General features: G+C 43.3%; 1 protein-coding gene across 1 annotated transcript in view; it reads right to left on the bottom strand.

Moving 5' to 3' along the window:
* Window positions 1-5,225: 5,225 nt before the first annotated feature.
* Window positions 5,226-13,669, bottom strand: part of LOC120846292 — a 57,768-nt gene continuing 49,324 nt past the window's right edge. The window contains exons 7-9 of the mRNA XM_040218008.1: window positions 10,232-10,346; window positions 6,587-6,763; window positions 5,226-5,295 (exon numbers count right to left, since the gene is read on the bottom strand). Coding sequence (XP_040073942.1) covers window positions 5,226-5,295; window positions 6,587-6,763; window positions 10,232-10,346 — 362 coding nt within the window. The remainder of the gene's footprint in view (window positions 5,296-6,586; window positions 6,764-10,231; window positions 10,347-13,669) is intronic.

Here is a 13,669-nt window from a genome sequence, read left to right on the forward strand (position 1 = left end):
TTCACGTGATTGCTAACTATGGACATGCGTTTTTATCGGGAGATGGGGTTGCGGTGATGACCTGATATCGGACGACTCGTGGCAGACGAACAAGCAAGTTTCTTCTCAGCGAATGGTAAGTGTCCAGTGTCAAGCACAACACGTGGCTACCGAGGTTGTCGACGCTTCGAACACTTACCGCTTTCGACAAAAGTCCTGGCACCTGGGCTAACTTTCTGGAAAGACTCGAAGTCTTCCTTGAGTCCAACGCCATCATGAACAGTAACTGAAAACGATCCACTATTCAATCGGTGGGCGGCGAAACGTATGCGCATCTGCGGAGTCATGGGCGATGCGTACTCTTAGTGGTTGGAAGTTTACACGATGCCTGCCACAACGTCCAAACACGTCATTGGCGTTCTACGGTCTCTTTTACCTACTTTTGCCCTACCGAAAATACTTTTCTCTGATAACGCAACAAATCTTGCTTCAAACAAAATAAACAAGTTTTTGAAGAAAAAAAAACCGGCATCAGGCATCACATTAGTGCACCATACCATCCTGCAACCAACGGGCATGCAAAACAGATGGTGTGCGAAACAAACAAAAAAAAAAAAACCTTTTGAAACTTACGAAAGAAGCAGTTCAGTGAAGAATCGCCAGGTTGTTGTTCCAGCAGCACGCGACGGTCTCATCTTACACGGTAAAAAACCCCGCCGAAGCAATATTCAGCGGACGAAGAGCCACACCCCTCAATCTCATGATACCATGGCTTATGAACGAAGATCGAGAGATTCCCAGATCGGGAGTAATGGCAGTTTATTCGGTCGGACAACTCGTCTACGTAAGGAATTTCATCGAAAGTCGGGCCTTCCATGTAAAACTTGAGTAGAAAAGGCTCTATGTTGGTTGACCAGAAGGTGTCATCTCTCTGAATACGTTGGATATCAATGCCCTTGAGTGTAAATATAACTAAATCACAAAACTCTCTTTGTGTATTGTGTAACTGCCCTTGTATTTTATAGTAGAAGCTATGGTGGTGACTTGTACCTTTCGCACCAGGCTCCTTTTTCTTATTTTTCGCCTTATACTCCTTTGCGGTTTAAGTATGCTTCAAGAATCTTTTGGAACGGGGACACTTTACGTCAACGAGGCCATTTGTTCCAAGTAGTCAATCAGGGAATTCTGCTAGAAATTCGTCCCTCCTTTTAACGAATAAGCCGCACTTCTGCACAGTGCAGTTGTAAAGCAGCATCCTCATTGATTCTACCATATTCTGTTGCGGGTGAAGAAAGTCTTTGGGTACACGATACTTGAAACAAGTCTGGCACTGTACGTTGTGGTTCGACACCCACAAATGTCGTCGTCCTTATAGAGCTTCATCATTTAATCATTACATCGTCACCTCATATTGCTCTTCATCAACAGTAAGTACGTACAATAGGCTATCGCCATATTACAATCCAAGAATTGAAAAATTGAGTTGTTCAGTCCTTTAACAAGTTTATTATTTATATAATGTTATTACGTTACATTACCTCGAGACAATCGACGTCCATCGTCGATCTTCAAATACTTATACCTGTATATAAATTAGGCGCACAAGGGGGTCGGGGGGGGGGGGGGGGGGGGGTCGGTGGCCGAGTGCATGGTCTAGCGCACACCAGCTCGGATCACTTGGAGAGAAAGCTCGCGCTGCAGAAGCCACCCCGCCCCTGCCCGTTTCGATCTGGAAGAGCAGCGTACCGGCGTGCGGTCGTTTGTATCACTACTGCGTGGTGCACGTTAAAGACGCCAGGTTTGCGGTTGTACCGCACTGGCTAAATTGCTCATCTACAACTGAGAGTCAGACGCCCACTAAGGCGGACTAACTTCCGGCTGTATAAACATACACACAACAATTTGCAATTAGACGCATAATAACAAAGAGCCCAGCGTGCCGCCTCTTTCTTTGGATGCCTCTTTTTAAACCAGCGCAAGCTCGCGCGTTCTCTCTTTTGAGACGGTTAGAACGGCCGCACATAAAACCCGCGTTTCTCCTACCCGGCCGCTTCCTCCTCTCATTATGTGTAGTTGGTTATAACTAAATCAGCTATAATAATAGTGTATTATTCATATTTACTTTCAGTTTCAGTCAGGGAGAAGGAGTTTTGCGGGAACTAGAGCAAATAAATGAGCTGCGCTTGGAGTATCGGCACTCTCTTCCCCGTCAGTGTTGTGAACGCCGCCATTCTGGTGCTTGTGCAGTGCAGGCGCAACTGTCGATCGTCATGATTTAAAAGTGCGACATCCTTAGCATTAGATTTGGTGTTAGGAAGCTCATGCAATGTTGCATTGCTTTGTCGCACCCTGTTTAAAGTTGAGGACGGAAAAGCGTTTCTTGTGATTTCAGATAAAGCTCAAATAACTGGCAAACATGATTTTAAGCCATAATATGGCCTAGTGTCGCTACTCTGACGCGTAGCTTATTTAATGACACTATTCATGCTCTTGTTCAAGAGGCTTGTAATACCTGGAGGGGCCATGACGTGAGCCCCGTGGATTTCACAATCCACTACCTTTTGACACCTGCCTCTTCCTCATTGTTCCCACTTGTGCCAGTAATACCCTTGTTACACGAGCGCACTTAACTGCAGTTACGCTAAGCCACAGTTAGCGCACAACACAGGCCGACAACATTCTTTGGCTATGCAGTCAAAGCTATGGGCGAACGTGCGCTTAAACATCTTGAGCACACATCGAAGCAGTGCACGAGCGCTCTCCCCTTCTTCTGAAATAGCTGTCCGAGAGTATAGTGCGGTAACTGTGGTGCCACGTAACAGCACTTAAAGCTGAGTTAACCACGGTTCACAGTAACGACACTTGGCCATAATGTGACTTAAAATCATGGTTGCCAGTTACCTGAAGCTTTATCTAAAATCACAGGAAACGCTTTTCCGTACCCCACAAATGTTTAAACAACCCGCGACAGAGCATTGCAATATTGCATCAGCTTCCTAGCACCGCATCTAATGCTGAGGAAGTCGTACTTTTGGATCATGACGATCGGCAGTTGCGTTTGCTCTGAACAAGACCCAAAATGGCGGCGCCCAAAACAATTTTGGGGAACGGAATGCCGATACTTTAAAGCTCATTTAGTGACTCTAGACATGAAGTGAACACGGGTGTATTATTTTCCTCTTCGTCTTTATTGTTTATTGATTTCAATCACTTCGAATAATGAACACATTATATCACGCTACAAGTGTGTAATTATTTGTCTTAGATTTATCAATCGGACCCAGTACTTAAACCATTCATTTATCGATAGTAAATCTTCCAGTATATTTTTTAAATGTGAAGGTAAAAAGACACGGAGATTGATGATGATACAGACGCCAACGCCGCCCTCGGAAATGTTTTGAACTCTAGAAATCAGCAGTTTGTCTGCCATCCGCCAGGTAGCGCAACGAAACACCCAAAAAGTTTTTAATTGTTTTTAAAATTAGCTAAGCTCTACACCTATTAAGAAACCAAAGCAAGATCACTGTGAAAATTTAATACATCGCAATGTATATCTATTCCTAACAGTACTGCTATTAGATGCCAATAAATCTGTTTGATGTCCAAAAAAGATATGCATCAAAACAGGTGAGTTTGAAGGGCTCCTGGAGCGTTATGACTTCGAAAATGAAAAAAAGCCATCGTCCACCTCTTGGGCAATCATTGCAGCTCTGAATGTTATAAAAGATTTTGTCATAGCTTAATTATTTCCTCAGCGGCATTTGAAGTACCATGACTCGAAGCACAAAAAAGTGCTACGTTTGATATAAAATATCTAAACAAAAAAAAATTTTACACAACATAAAATTTTTTTCTGCATATTACCTATTATAAGCACTACATCTGTAGCTAATTTCATTGCCCTAGCGCTTGTCATTAAAAACATATTTGTGATGAAAAATGTCAATTTTAGGGCAATATTTAGAGGGATGAAAAAAGCAAAGTGCAAATACCAAAAAAGTGTGTCGTTACATTCTGCTCCGACATCATCTTAACAAAACTGCTATATTGGAACCGTGCTATCTTTAATGGATCGTTCATAAAACATGAACTAGCGGAGCAAGTGAGGGTCCGCGCCATCATATTCGCAACGCTACAAACGCGCATGAACAGTAAAAACCAACACATACATAATGTCAAATGAAAGAGGATTGCATTGCCTTTCGAATGACATTAATCCCACAAAACAGTATTTAAAAGGAGATTAGTAATGACCTGCCAAGAAGTACCTAAACTGCCACATTCAGTGGGACCGTGGCCTTAAATGACTACGTGTTGTTGAACCAGTGGGTTGTGTCATTCCCAACGTTCTCTAACTCAGCTGAAACTCTTTCAGCTGTGTTAGACGTTGTGCTTGTTCGTTGTCTTTTGTCTCGTGTAGTTTTGGGGTTGTGCTATGCCTGGTATGGGTGCTTTATTTCAGATATGCGTACACGCCCGACGAAAGTCTATACTCCGTTTCACTTTAAGCCCGACCGTAGTCGAGGCCACGATCTCATACGGCCAATCAGGCACCGTCAAAAGTGCACCGTCACGGATCTCGTTGTGTTTGTGAGTTTTCTATCAGCGGCTCAAGCAATCACGCAAAATGAAACATCCCAGCATCGTTGTGCTCTGCGTGATTGGTTCAGTCGGTGATAGAAAACCCACAAAGGCTTGCAAACTGTGCATTTTTATCACTTATATATTATGTTGATTTGTTGAATACTTTAAAAACTTTATCATCATAAAAATACCAGTGCAGACACCTTTTTATCGCACCCTTAACCACAATATATGCACGAAAAGTTCCTTCTGGAAATTATAGTATTTCCTGCTTAGCAATCTCCTCGTGACCACGGGACTTTTACTAATTTTTTACAATTGCTTTAATCAAAGGAAGTCATATCCTTAATACTTTTGTTTTTATACTAGCCTAGATTAGAGCACTATTGCACACCATTTTTTTTATAACGGTAGCATAATTATAGTCAACTTAAATACAACTGGTTTTGTGTTAGAGCATGAAGTTGAGCATCGAATTACCATTTAAAAAATGATTCAAGGTTCGTGGATTATATATATATATTAACACTACGCATAGGAATACGCACCAATAGGAAAACACCGCGATTCGCTATCGGTTGTGTACAGATAGTAGACTCAAGTGTTTATTTATTTATTTTTTTAAGACGAAGATTCGCTGGTTCGCTTTCTTGCAAGTATTATTTCACCTCATTACTTGACTGTATTTGCTTGGGTTTGTCAGATTCGTAACAGCCGGGTCCACGGTGTCTGAAATTGGGTAAATATTAGGAACAACAGTCCAGCACTCTTCATTTAAAGGAAATATGTGACTTAGTGGTTATGATTTAAATAATTTATTCTGGTATAAGTCAGAGACGTATCCATATAAACATTAATTTGCGAAATCGTTTTTTTTGCTCGTTGTCCTTAATGGGTAATTACTCGGTTTTATATAGTCCACCTAAAACCTTATTTCATCGATAGATTTTATATTCATAAAGCAATCCAAAGTAAAAAAAAAATTAAAACAATACGCTGTGCAAATTCAAATGTAAACCCTAAAGGGCGCGGAAAGACAATAATGACCTTACAGGCGTCCGAACCAAATCTTCCCATTACGGCTAAGGCATGTAATTACTACAATCTATTTTCAGGGGTCAAAAAGCTGTGCCGCTAAAAACTCAGGTGTGGCCCCGATTCGACCGACAATGGGACACTTGCCGAGGAGATCGAACTTTATATGGTGCGCTTGGACCAGCGTGTTTTCCGTACGTGCTCGCGATTAAGCCGACACGAGGCCTGGGGTTTAAATTTTCTACGTGATCTTCCTCTATCAATTGCGGGCAAGGGATGTACCAATACCTACTAGAAGACAAGCCCCCCTCCCCCCCCCCCCCCCTCTTTAACGTAATCAGTAGTGAATCCAAGCAGCGCCGACTAGATTGCATCAGCGTCGCCGCACATGTGTCTTGCAGCATCTCACTACGAGCGCTATGCTTGCAGACGGCAACGCCAAAAAGCATGTGTCAGTCGCTTTGCAGCGTATCCTCGTCGAGCTTCCACATGTGTGTCTGTTTGAGTGGGTCGGGGATCCACTAACGATGACGCAATGCTCAGGTCTTGTCTTGCAGGCGGTATGGGCTGGGCACGAGTGCTGCATAAGCGTTCGACCGGGACTCGTGTTCGATTGAACAAGAGCTTCAACCAAACGCTGACCTAATGTTCTACTACGTCAGCTGAGCACTGCGTGAGAAGCACACACAAATATGACGTGTTGTTGCTGCACCCATACGTTTAGTACTCAGTTAAGACGCCAGGGACGCGACGGCTGGGCCTCCTACTCAATTGTTCAAACGTGGGCACCATGTTAGCATGTCCGGGGCACCTGAACCTCAGTGGCACTTGCTAAGCACAGGTGAATTGTTTGGGCGTGACCTCTCCCAGTCTCACATTGAATAGGCACACCAAAAGGTGTGATATATTTTACATCAAGCACATTCGTGTTCTAGGCATTATAAAAGGCATAAAACGGAAGAAACATCAATGAAAGTGCGCGAACCTTAGACCATTAATGTACTGGTGCGCAGTGCAATCAGATACTTTTAAAATGTTTTTTTCGTTCGTTGGAGGCTGGCCCATAAGGTGACCCTTCTCGTACTTGCACCAACGAGCTCCATCGCTTCCTGGTACAAAGGGCTTTGGTGGAGGGTCCTCGCCGTCGTACACAGAACCCAGGCTAAAAAATAAGAAAGAAGTGTACGTGTTTCTCATAAAATGCACTTAGCATTCCACACTTGCATGAATTTGAATAAAGTTCATCTGTGCGCCATAAAGAGACAATGTATGTACCTAACAGACGGCACAGTAATAATTGCATAGACTCCAAGGGGTGAAAACATTGAAATATATTAAAGAATTCACACCATCAATAACTCAAGCAAAACCTCTAACGCAAACGTATAATGCCGACGTCGTAAAAAACAAATCTTATGCATTAAGCTAGAGAGCGTGAGCCCTTAAGTATTTCTTCACAAAATATAAAATTCTGCAACTTTGCGTTCCTTCTGCCACGGACCTGTGCTTGGAGTCCGAGAATGTTTGATATGCTCAGTATCTAAAAGCATGTGGAGTTTCTGAATGCATTATTCGGTAACTATCTGTATGTAGTTGTGATTAATATTGTTTGTATTAATGCATTAACACTAATAGCCACATGACAGGGGAAATCCGAAACAGTGGACAAAACAGTACAAGAGAAAAGTGCGGCGCGTAGAGAAGAGTAATGATGGACAAAGGCGGGAGGTAGGTGACGTCACGGGGCGGAAGCCAATGCGCGCGCGGATGCTGGGGCGAGTCTCAACTTGCAGGTGTGCGGAGTGCGTCTGGCTTGGAGAGAATAGAGCGTGAATCAAGTACTAGCGCTGGTCCCAGTAGGCAGTAGAAATTCAAGTGAAATCCATTGGTGGATCCTTAAGAATGCATTAGCATGACCCTTGGAAAACATCACACAAGTACGTCCCTCTGTGGGAAGCTATGATACTGAAGCCATAACAAAACCGAAACGAGGCAACGAGAAACAGAAAACGAAAGAGAAACCCAAAATAGAAAAGTGAAGGGATCAGCGTTAGGGTTTCCCAAAGGGGCGTTCCGAAGGTTCATGCTAGTGCATTCCCTAAGGTCAACCAATCGATCTTCCTTAATGTTTACTGTCTATCCTGGCCACGTAATTTGCGAAAAGGCTTGGGGAGGAAAAATGTTCTTTTTAATGTTTTTGGCCAGAGAAAGGAAAATAAAATTGTAGGTGTGGCAAAACAAAAGCCGATGTCATTTACACTAAAACCGTGATACCTTCCAATGGCGTGGTCAGAGCCAAACAATGTTTTCGCCTATCCAACGCCAAATACAGCTGAGAAATAGGAATGCATACAAGCGCGTTTTATTTTTTGTTGTTTTGTTTTGTAGCATACCTGTACACCAGAATAGTATTTATGTTTTATTTATTTTTAATAGGAAACACTGCGAGCTTCAATTCAGAATTTCGGAGAATAAGGATGCAAACTAAAATAAACTCCGATAAATTCCGAATTTACGGAAAAAGTAAAATCCGAAAAAAACTCTCTGAGTTTGACAAAAAATAAATTCCGAAAACACGAAATCCCAAATATAACAAATCGAAAAATACATTAAGCATATTAGATGATGCCACAACCTAAAGCGTGTCGATCACAGGACCTGGGATCGAGACTATAGGAAAGAAGGAAGGTTGTTCTTTTCACACACCGTAGATGGTATGAGGAAGGGTTGCACGACATATTAGGTGAAAATTTTATTTGAATGCTAAAGTCAATACCAACAGAAACTTAGAAAGAAAAGGAGATGAAAGCGTGCGGCTACTTCGGAGATCTGAGCTCTGATTGGAAGGATAGTGATCGAGTAGACGCAACGTTTTCTTAATGAGAGCTCGGCACTCTGTCGTCGCCGCCTGCTCTCATCCGCTCTCCTCTTTCAGTTTATCAAGGAGTACTTATTTTCGCTATGAGATGAGGCATAGCAGATGATACAAGCTTTGGGCTTTCAGCCCGAAGGTTGTATTTCTTCTTTGCCTCCTGCTAAAGCTTTGTATACGCTTTGGCGGGGAGGCTGCAAGCATTGGGCTTTCGGCGTCCCCGCCAAGCTGTCTCGTGCAGGGTAAGCATCGTTCAGAGCAACACGTTCGTGCTTGTAGCTCTGCCGTCGCTCGAACGCAATACGTATTATAAAACAAACTTAGTCGGATTACGCTTTACGGGTTTATAGTTGGGGAGAGAGAAATTTATTTTTATAGTGGTAACATGTACTGTTTATGGTAATTGGGAAATATATAAATTTAGCAGGCCTCTTTTATGTGTTAACAGTTCAATCGGTTATATACACTGACCAAAGTCCCAAACAGATTACGTATATTCAAATTTGGGCCGCACAACGGTTTTGCAAAGAATGTATAAAAAGACCGAGACCTATTGAAAATATCATTTTGAGAAAGCGAAGTATACGATGAACATTGTTGGTACAGTTGTTACTGTGTTTTTCCTTTTTCATAATTTGTTAGACTGAAACCTAAGTACTTGTGTGCAGAAATATTTTCAAATGGCCAATTATTGAGCGTCGTGGGGAACGAAAAGGAGGAGAAGACGACCGACAACCAGGTGACAAGTGCGCGCGTGGGGAAGTCGGAGCTTGAACACCGCGAGGATCGGTATTCGTTTTTTTTACTTTCCACAGCGTATAGAGGGCCTCACATAGAGCACACCGTTATGCTGATATAACTTTAAATTTTTTTTTGTTGGCTAATAAGTCAGAGACACTGGAGACATCTGTGTATTTTGATAGATAACGCAATAATCGCAACTAATATAAATGAGAAGTAATAATGGACGCAGAACAGAATCTTTGGACACACCTTGGCGTTAGAGATATTCTGGTGGTTATAAATTTAAATGCTGATGAATTGTATGCTGACAAATTCTTCAAAGTTAATTAACACTGAGTATCCATCTGAGTACATTCGCGTCAATGTTTACTTAATTACGGTTGTATAAGAGTGATGTCTGGGACACTATCAAAGACTTTCGGAAAGTCTAAAAATACAATAAACTTGGGAACACAGTCAATATAGAGTGGAGGTCATATCTGAATTATACTAATTGCGTTTCACATGCTAACGCTTAAAAAAAAACAGGACCGAGAAGAACAGGAGAAAGTAATCGATTTTAGGAAATTTATTGAACTAAAACAAACGATATGTTAGAGCATTTAAAATAGGACACGTCAATGAAACCGGGTAAAGACTACGTGGGTTTTGTTTATCAGCTCCCTTATGTATACCAAGACCACATTAGCTACTCTCCGATCGTCTCTGGTAAAATGCCCTGTTCCAAGGATTGTCCGGATACATTCACAAGATTAGTCATATATTTTGGTATTTTTTAAGAACTTGGACTTGAAGACTATTCCAGAGGATGCGAATAGTTTAAAATAGTTAATTTTGTTTACAGCACGTTTCAAATAAAATAACAAAGATTTTAATAAGACGTAATTATGAGCTATGATCTTGCAAAATTAGCCGATTGATTGATTTGTTTCATTTGCTTGTCATTTATTTTGATTGACCCTATAATATATGTGTGCACACTTTGAAACTGTCAATTGTTGTACGCGAACTTACAGCCTCGATAGCTGGCGAGCAGCACTATAGACGCCGCTGTATGTCTTGGCATCATCTGTCGCCGCCGCTACGTTGTGGCCCGTCAAACAAATCGCTCCGACCTGTGCTTCTATGCCTGAAAATTGTATTATTAGCGTCAGAGATATATTTTTCCGATTCAGGAAAATTAAAAAAAAAAAAAAAAAACTTAGGTCATAGAGATATACAGGGTGTTTAAGAGAACGCAGGCCAAATCGCTCCTGCTAAAACTACTCATCGCAACAAAAAAAAAGGCTTGTGGCGTTTTGGTCCTTGGCCTGGGGCCAATTTAGAAAGATTATTAAAGTCCGAAATAATTAAGTTGTTAATTATTTTTGCGTAATTAACTTTTTAATATTGTGTTTAAGGGCATAGTTTAAATTAGAAAATTGCTCTGTATCATAGGAAACACTAAATCAACAAATTTCAGAACGATAGAAGGCACGCGAAGCATTTTACGGCTTTCTGAAAACCCCCACAAATTCGACCGGTTTTAAAGTTTCAGTTTGCTATCGGCGCGCATCTGGGCCCCGGCGGCACCGCGCCCCGTGGAGAGATTATGCAACGAGACTCTGCTGCGTCGCGCGATGACAGCGTAGCAGAGGCTGGTTGCACTATCACTCCACAGGGCGCGGTGCCGCCGGGGCCGAGATGCGCTCCGATTGCAAACAGAAACTCAAAAACCGGTCGAATTCGTGCGGTTTTTCAGAAAGCCGTAAAATGCTTCGCGTGCATTCTATCGTACTGCAATTTGTTGATTTAGTGTATTTCGATGATGCTGAGCAATTTTCTAATTTAAATTATGCCATTAAACACAATATTAAAAAGTTAATTACGCAAAAATAATTAACAACTTAATTATTCCGGACATTAATAATTTTCCTAAATGGGCCCCTGGCCCATGACCAAAACGCCACAAACCTTTTTTTATTGCAATAAGTTGTTTTCTCAGGAGCGATTTGGCTTGCGTTTCCTGAAACACCCTGTATAGTGTTTCTCCTAATAGGTTCGAAATCCTGCAAACGCTAAAATCATGGACAATATGAGAAACTGGTTTACGACCAGAAGTTAATGGCTGTATCATCGTAAAAGATTTGATTAAAAAATGCATATTTATTTTTATAGATTTACTTTTCTAAAAGCATAAAGTGCTTTGCTAGGAACCCCCCATCCCCCCAAAATGCCTGTCCGTCGGTCCGTGCATTTTCTCATCACGTGAACTGAGGTCACATGACCTATACCTTATTTCAGTTTCCGCGCACAATATAACGTGGCAGTTCGTGTCAGGTGACGAAAATACCAATCCACTTTTGTGGTGTAGTGACCGCGGCCGAAGTGACAACCAAGCGGCTGCGGTCGAACAACTGCAACTCCTTTTTAATATGTCAGCGCATGTTTATATTGACAACAACACTAGCGACAAAGACAATACAAGGTTGACAGACTTAGCACAGATAACCGAAACTACGATACAATATATCCTCCTCCTTAAAAAATCACAAAGTAGGTTAGTAACTCGTTAGTACGTTACTTCTGTAAATTAAAGAATGTAAAACCTGAAAACAATTTAAACTAAAACAAACAACCCTTTACTTATTTGCAAGCGCATTGCAAAGTTAACAGTTTGAACAATTAAGTATGTGGAAACATTATTTCTTTAAAGTTCTTAAACTTAATCGCCGTAGTGGTTTGGAGCCTGCCTTTCTCTTGGTGGCTGAACACGTCGAGCAGGAACCTTTTGCTGCTCGGCTGCTGAGACAGTCGGAACCACCAGTGGTGCAGGCTCGGAATCGAAGCCTGGACGGAGAGCAGCTGAATCCTCCCAACAAGTAGGCTCGGTGGTAGGCACCGGGTGGACGGTAGCTGGCTCCTCGAGGAGGGAGTCTCTGTGTCAGGAAAGGGTACGGGACGGTATAGTGCTCTAGGGGAGCAGGCGGGGAAGTAGTCGAAGCTCAAAGAAGATCAGGTGCTCAATGTGCAACTGAGGTCTCATGGCTCCTTGCTGACGGTCCCGGGTTCCACCTGGCTGTAGAGTTCTTGAACCCGCAGGAACCTTGGACTACTTCGAAGCGTTCAATGTTCTTCCACCTCCTAGGCGGAAAGATGACGATTCTCGCTGCCCAACCACATTTCGGCGACGGCTGAAGGGGGATTCCCTTTGGAGGCAACGGAAAGTTTGTTTACTCAAACGAAGACGCCGATTGAGACTTTGGTCTTGCGGGCAGCAGGGCGAGTGTCTGTGTAGCTTCGGCTACTGTTGTGCTCTTCACGCGCTGGCGCAGTCACCCGAGTTATACTGCCAGATAATTGAAAAAGGATGGTGACACGTGGCCTACGACGTCCAAGCGCTTTCAGGGCAACCTTCCACGGAGCGCCGGAGCCGGGGCAACTCCCGTCGTAGCGTGTGGCATGGAGCGGTACACGCGCAGGTAGTCGACCACCGCTTGCCGAAATGGTCGATGCTCCAGCAGAGCGACTTAGACAATATTATTAAACATGCTGTTGAAGCGTTCTACCAGCCCATTCACATGGGGCAAGTAAACTGTAGAACGGGCAAGGCAAACGGCGCCGTCCTTTAAGAACTGCCTGAATTCACGCGACGAAACCTGGGTCCCGTGAGGGTCCCGTTGTAACCCTCACGGGCGAAAACGGAATGCAGAAAACTGGTGACCGTGCTTGGGGGAACCTCTCCACACAACTGCACTTTAGGCTACTTGGAGAACTATTCAACTAAAGTGATGGCGAACTTTCAGTCCTGTGGTACTTTTTCCATGGAGCCAACAATGTCGTTGGCGATTTTCTGCCATGGACGTTCTGGTAGATGACGCGGTTGCAGCGGAGTAGCTGCAGTCTTGGCAGATGCTGCAATTTCGGAAACCTTCTTCTACTTTGCTGGTTAATGCCTGGCCACCAAGAGCGTTCCCGGAGACGCGCCTTGGTCTGAACTGTACCAGGGTGGGTCTCGTGCGCTCTCGCGATGATCTGCTGAGTGAGGGACCGAGGAACGACGAGTCGTTCCCCGCGCAGAAACAAGTTGTCGACAACGGACAGTTCTTCGCAGTAGGTAAAGAATTGCGGGAATCCGCCTTCCGCAAGATTCGACTGCTCGTGCGCCGAACCCTAATGGCCGTTTTCGGAACCATCCTGGTTGGCCTCGGCTGCAGACCGTAGGTTGCAGACGAACGAGCGCCGAACGAAGTTTCTCTCTCAAGCCTAATGCCAACGTCGTGTGCCGCATATAATTGTTTTATATGGCGCCAAGCAGGTTTTTTTTCTTTTTTTTTCTTTTTTTGTTGGTAAACGTGACACGCAGCGCCGAGAAGCTCGGATAAGGGCTGTGAGGCGTCAGTGTGAAGACGGGAGTCCACGGCTGCCGTCATCGTCGTCCCGGCTCTGCGGATTTAATTTTGTGGAAGGTAC

This window comes from Ixodes scapularis, unplaced genomic scaffold (genome assembly GCF_016920785.2).
Source record: "Ixodes scapularis isolate PalLabHiFi unplaced genomic scaffold, ASM1692078v2 PGA_scaffold4__175_contigs__length_147842914, whole genome shotgun sequence".
Classification (NCBI taxonomy): domain Eukaryota; kingdom Metazoa; phylum Arthropoda; class Arachnida; order Ixodida; family Ixodidae; genus Ixodes; species Ixodes scapularis.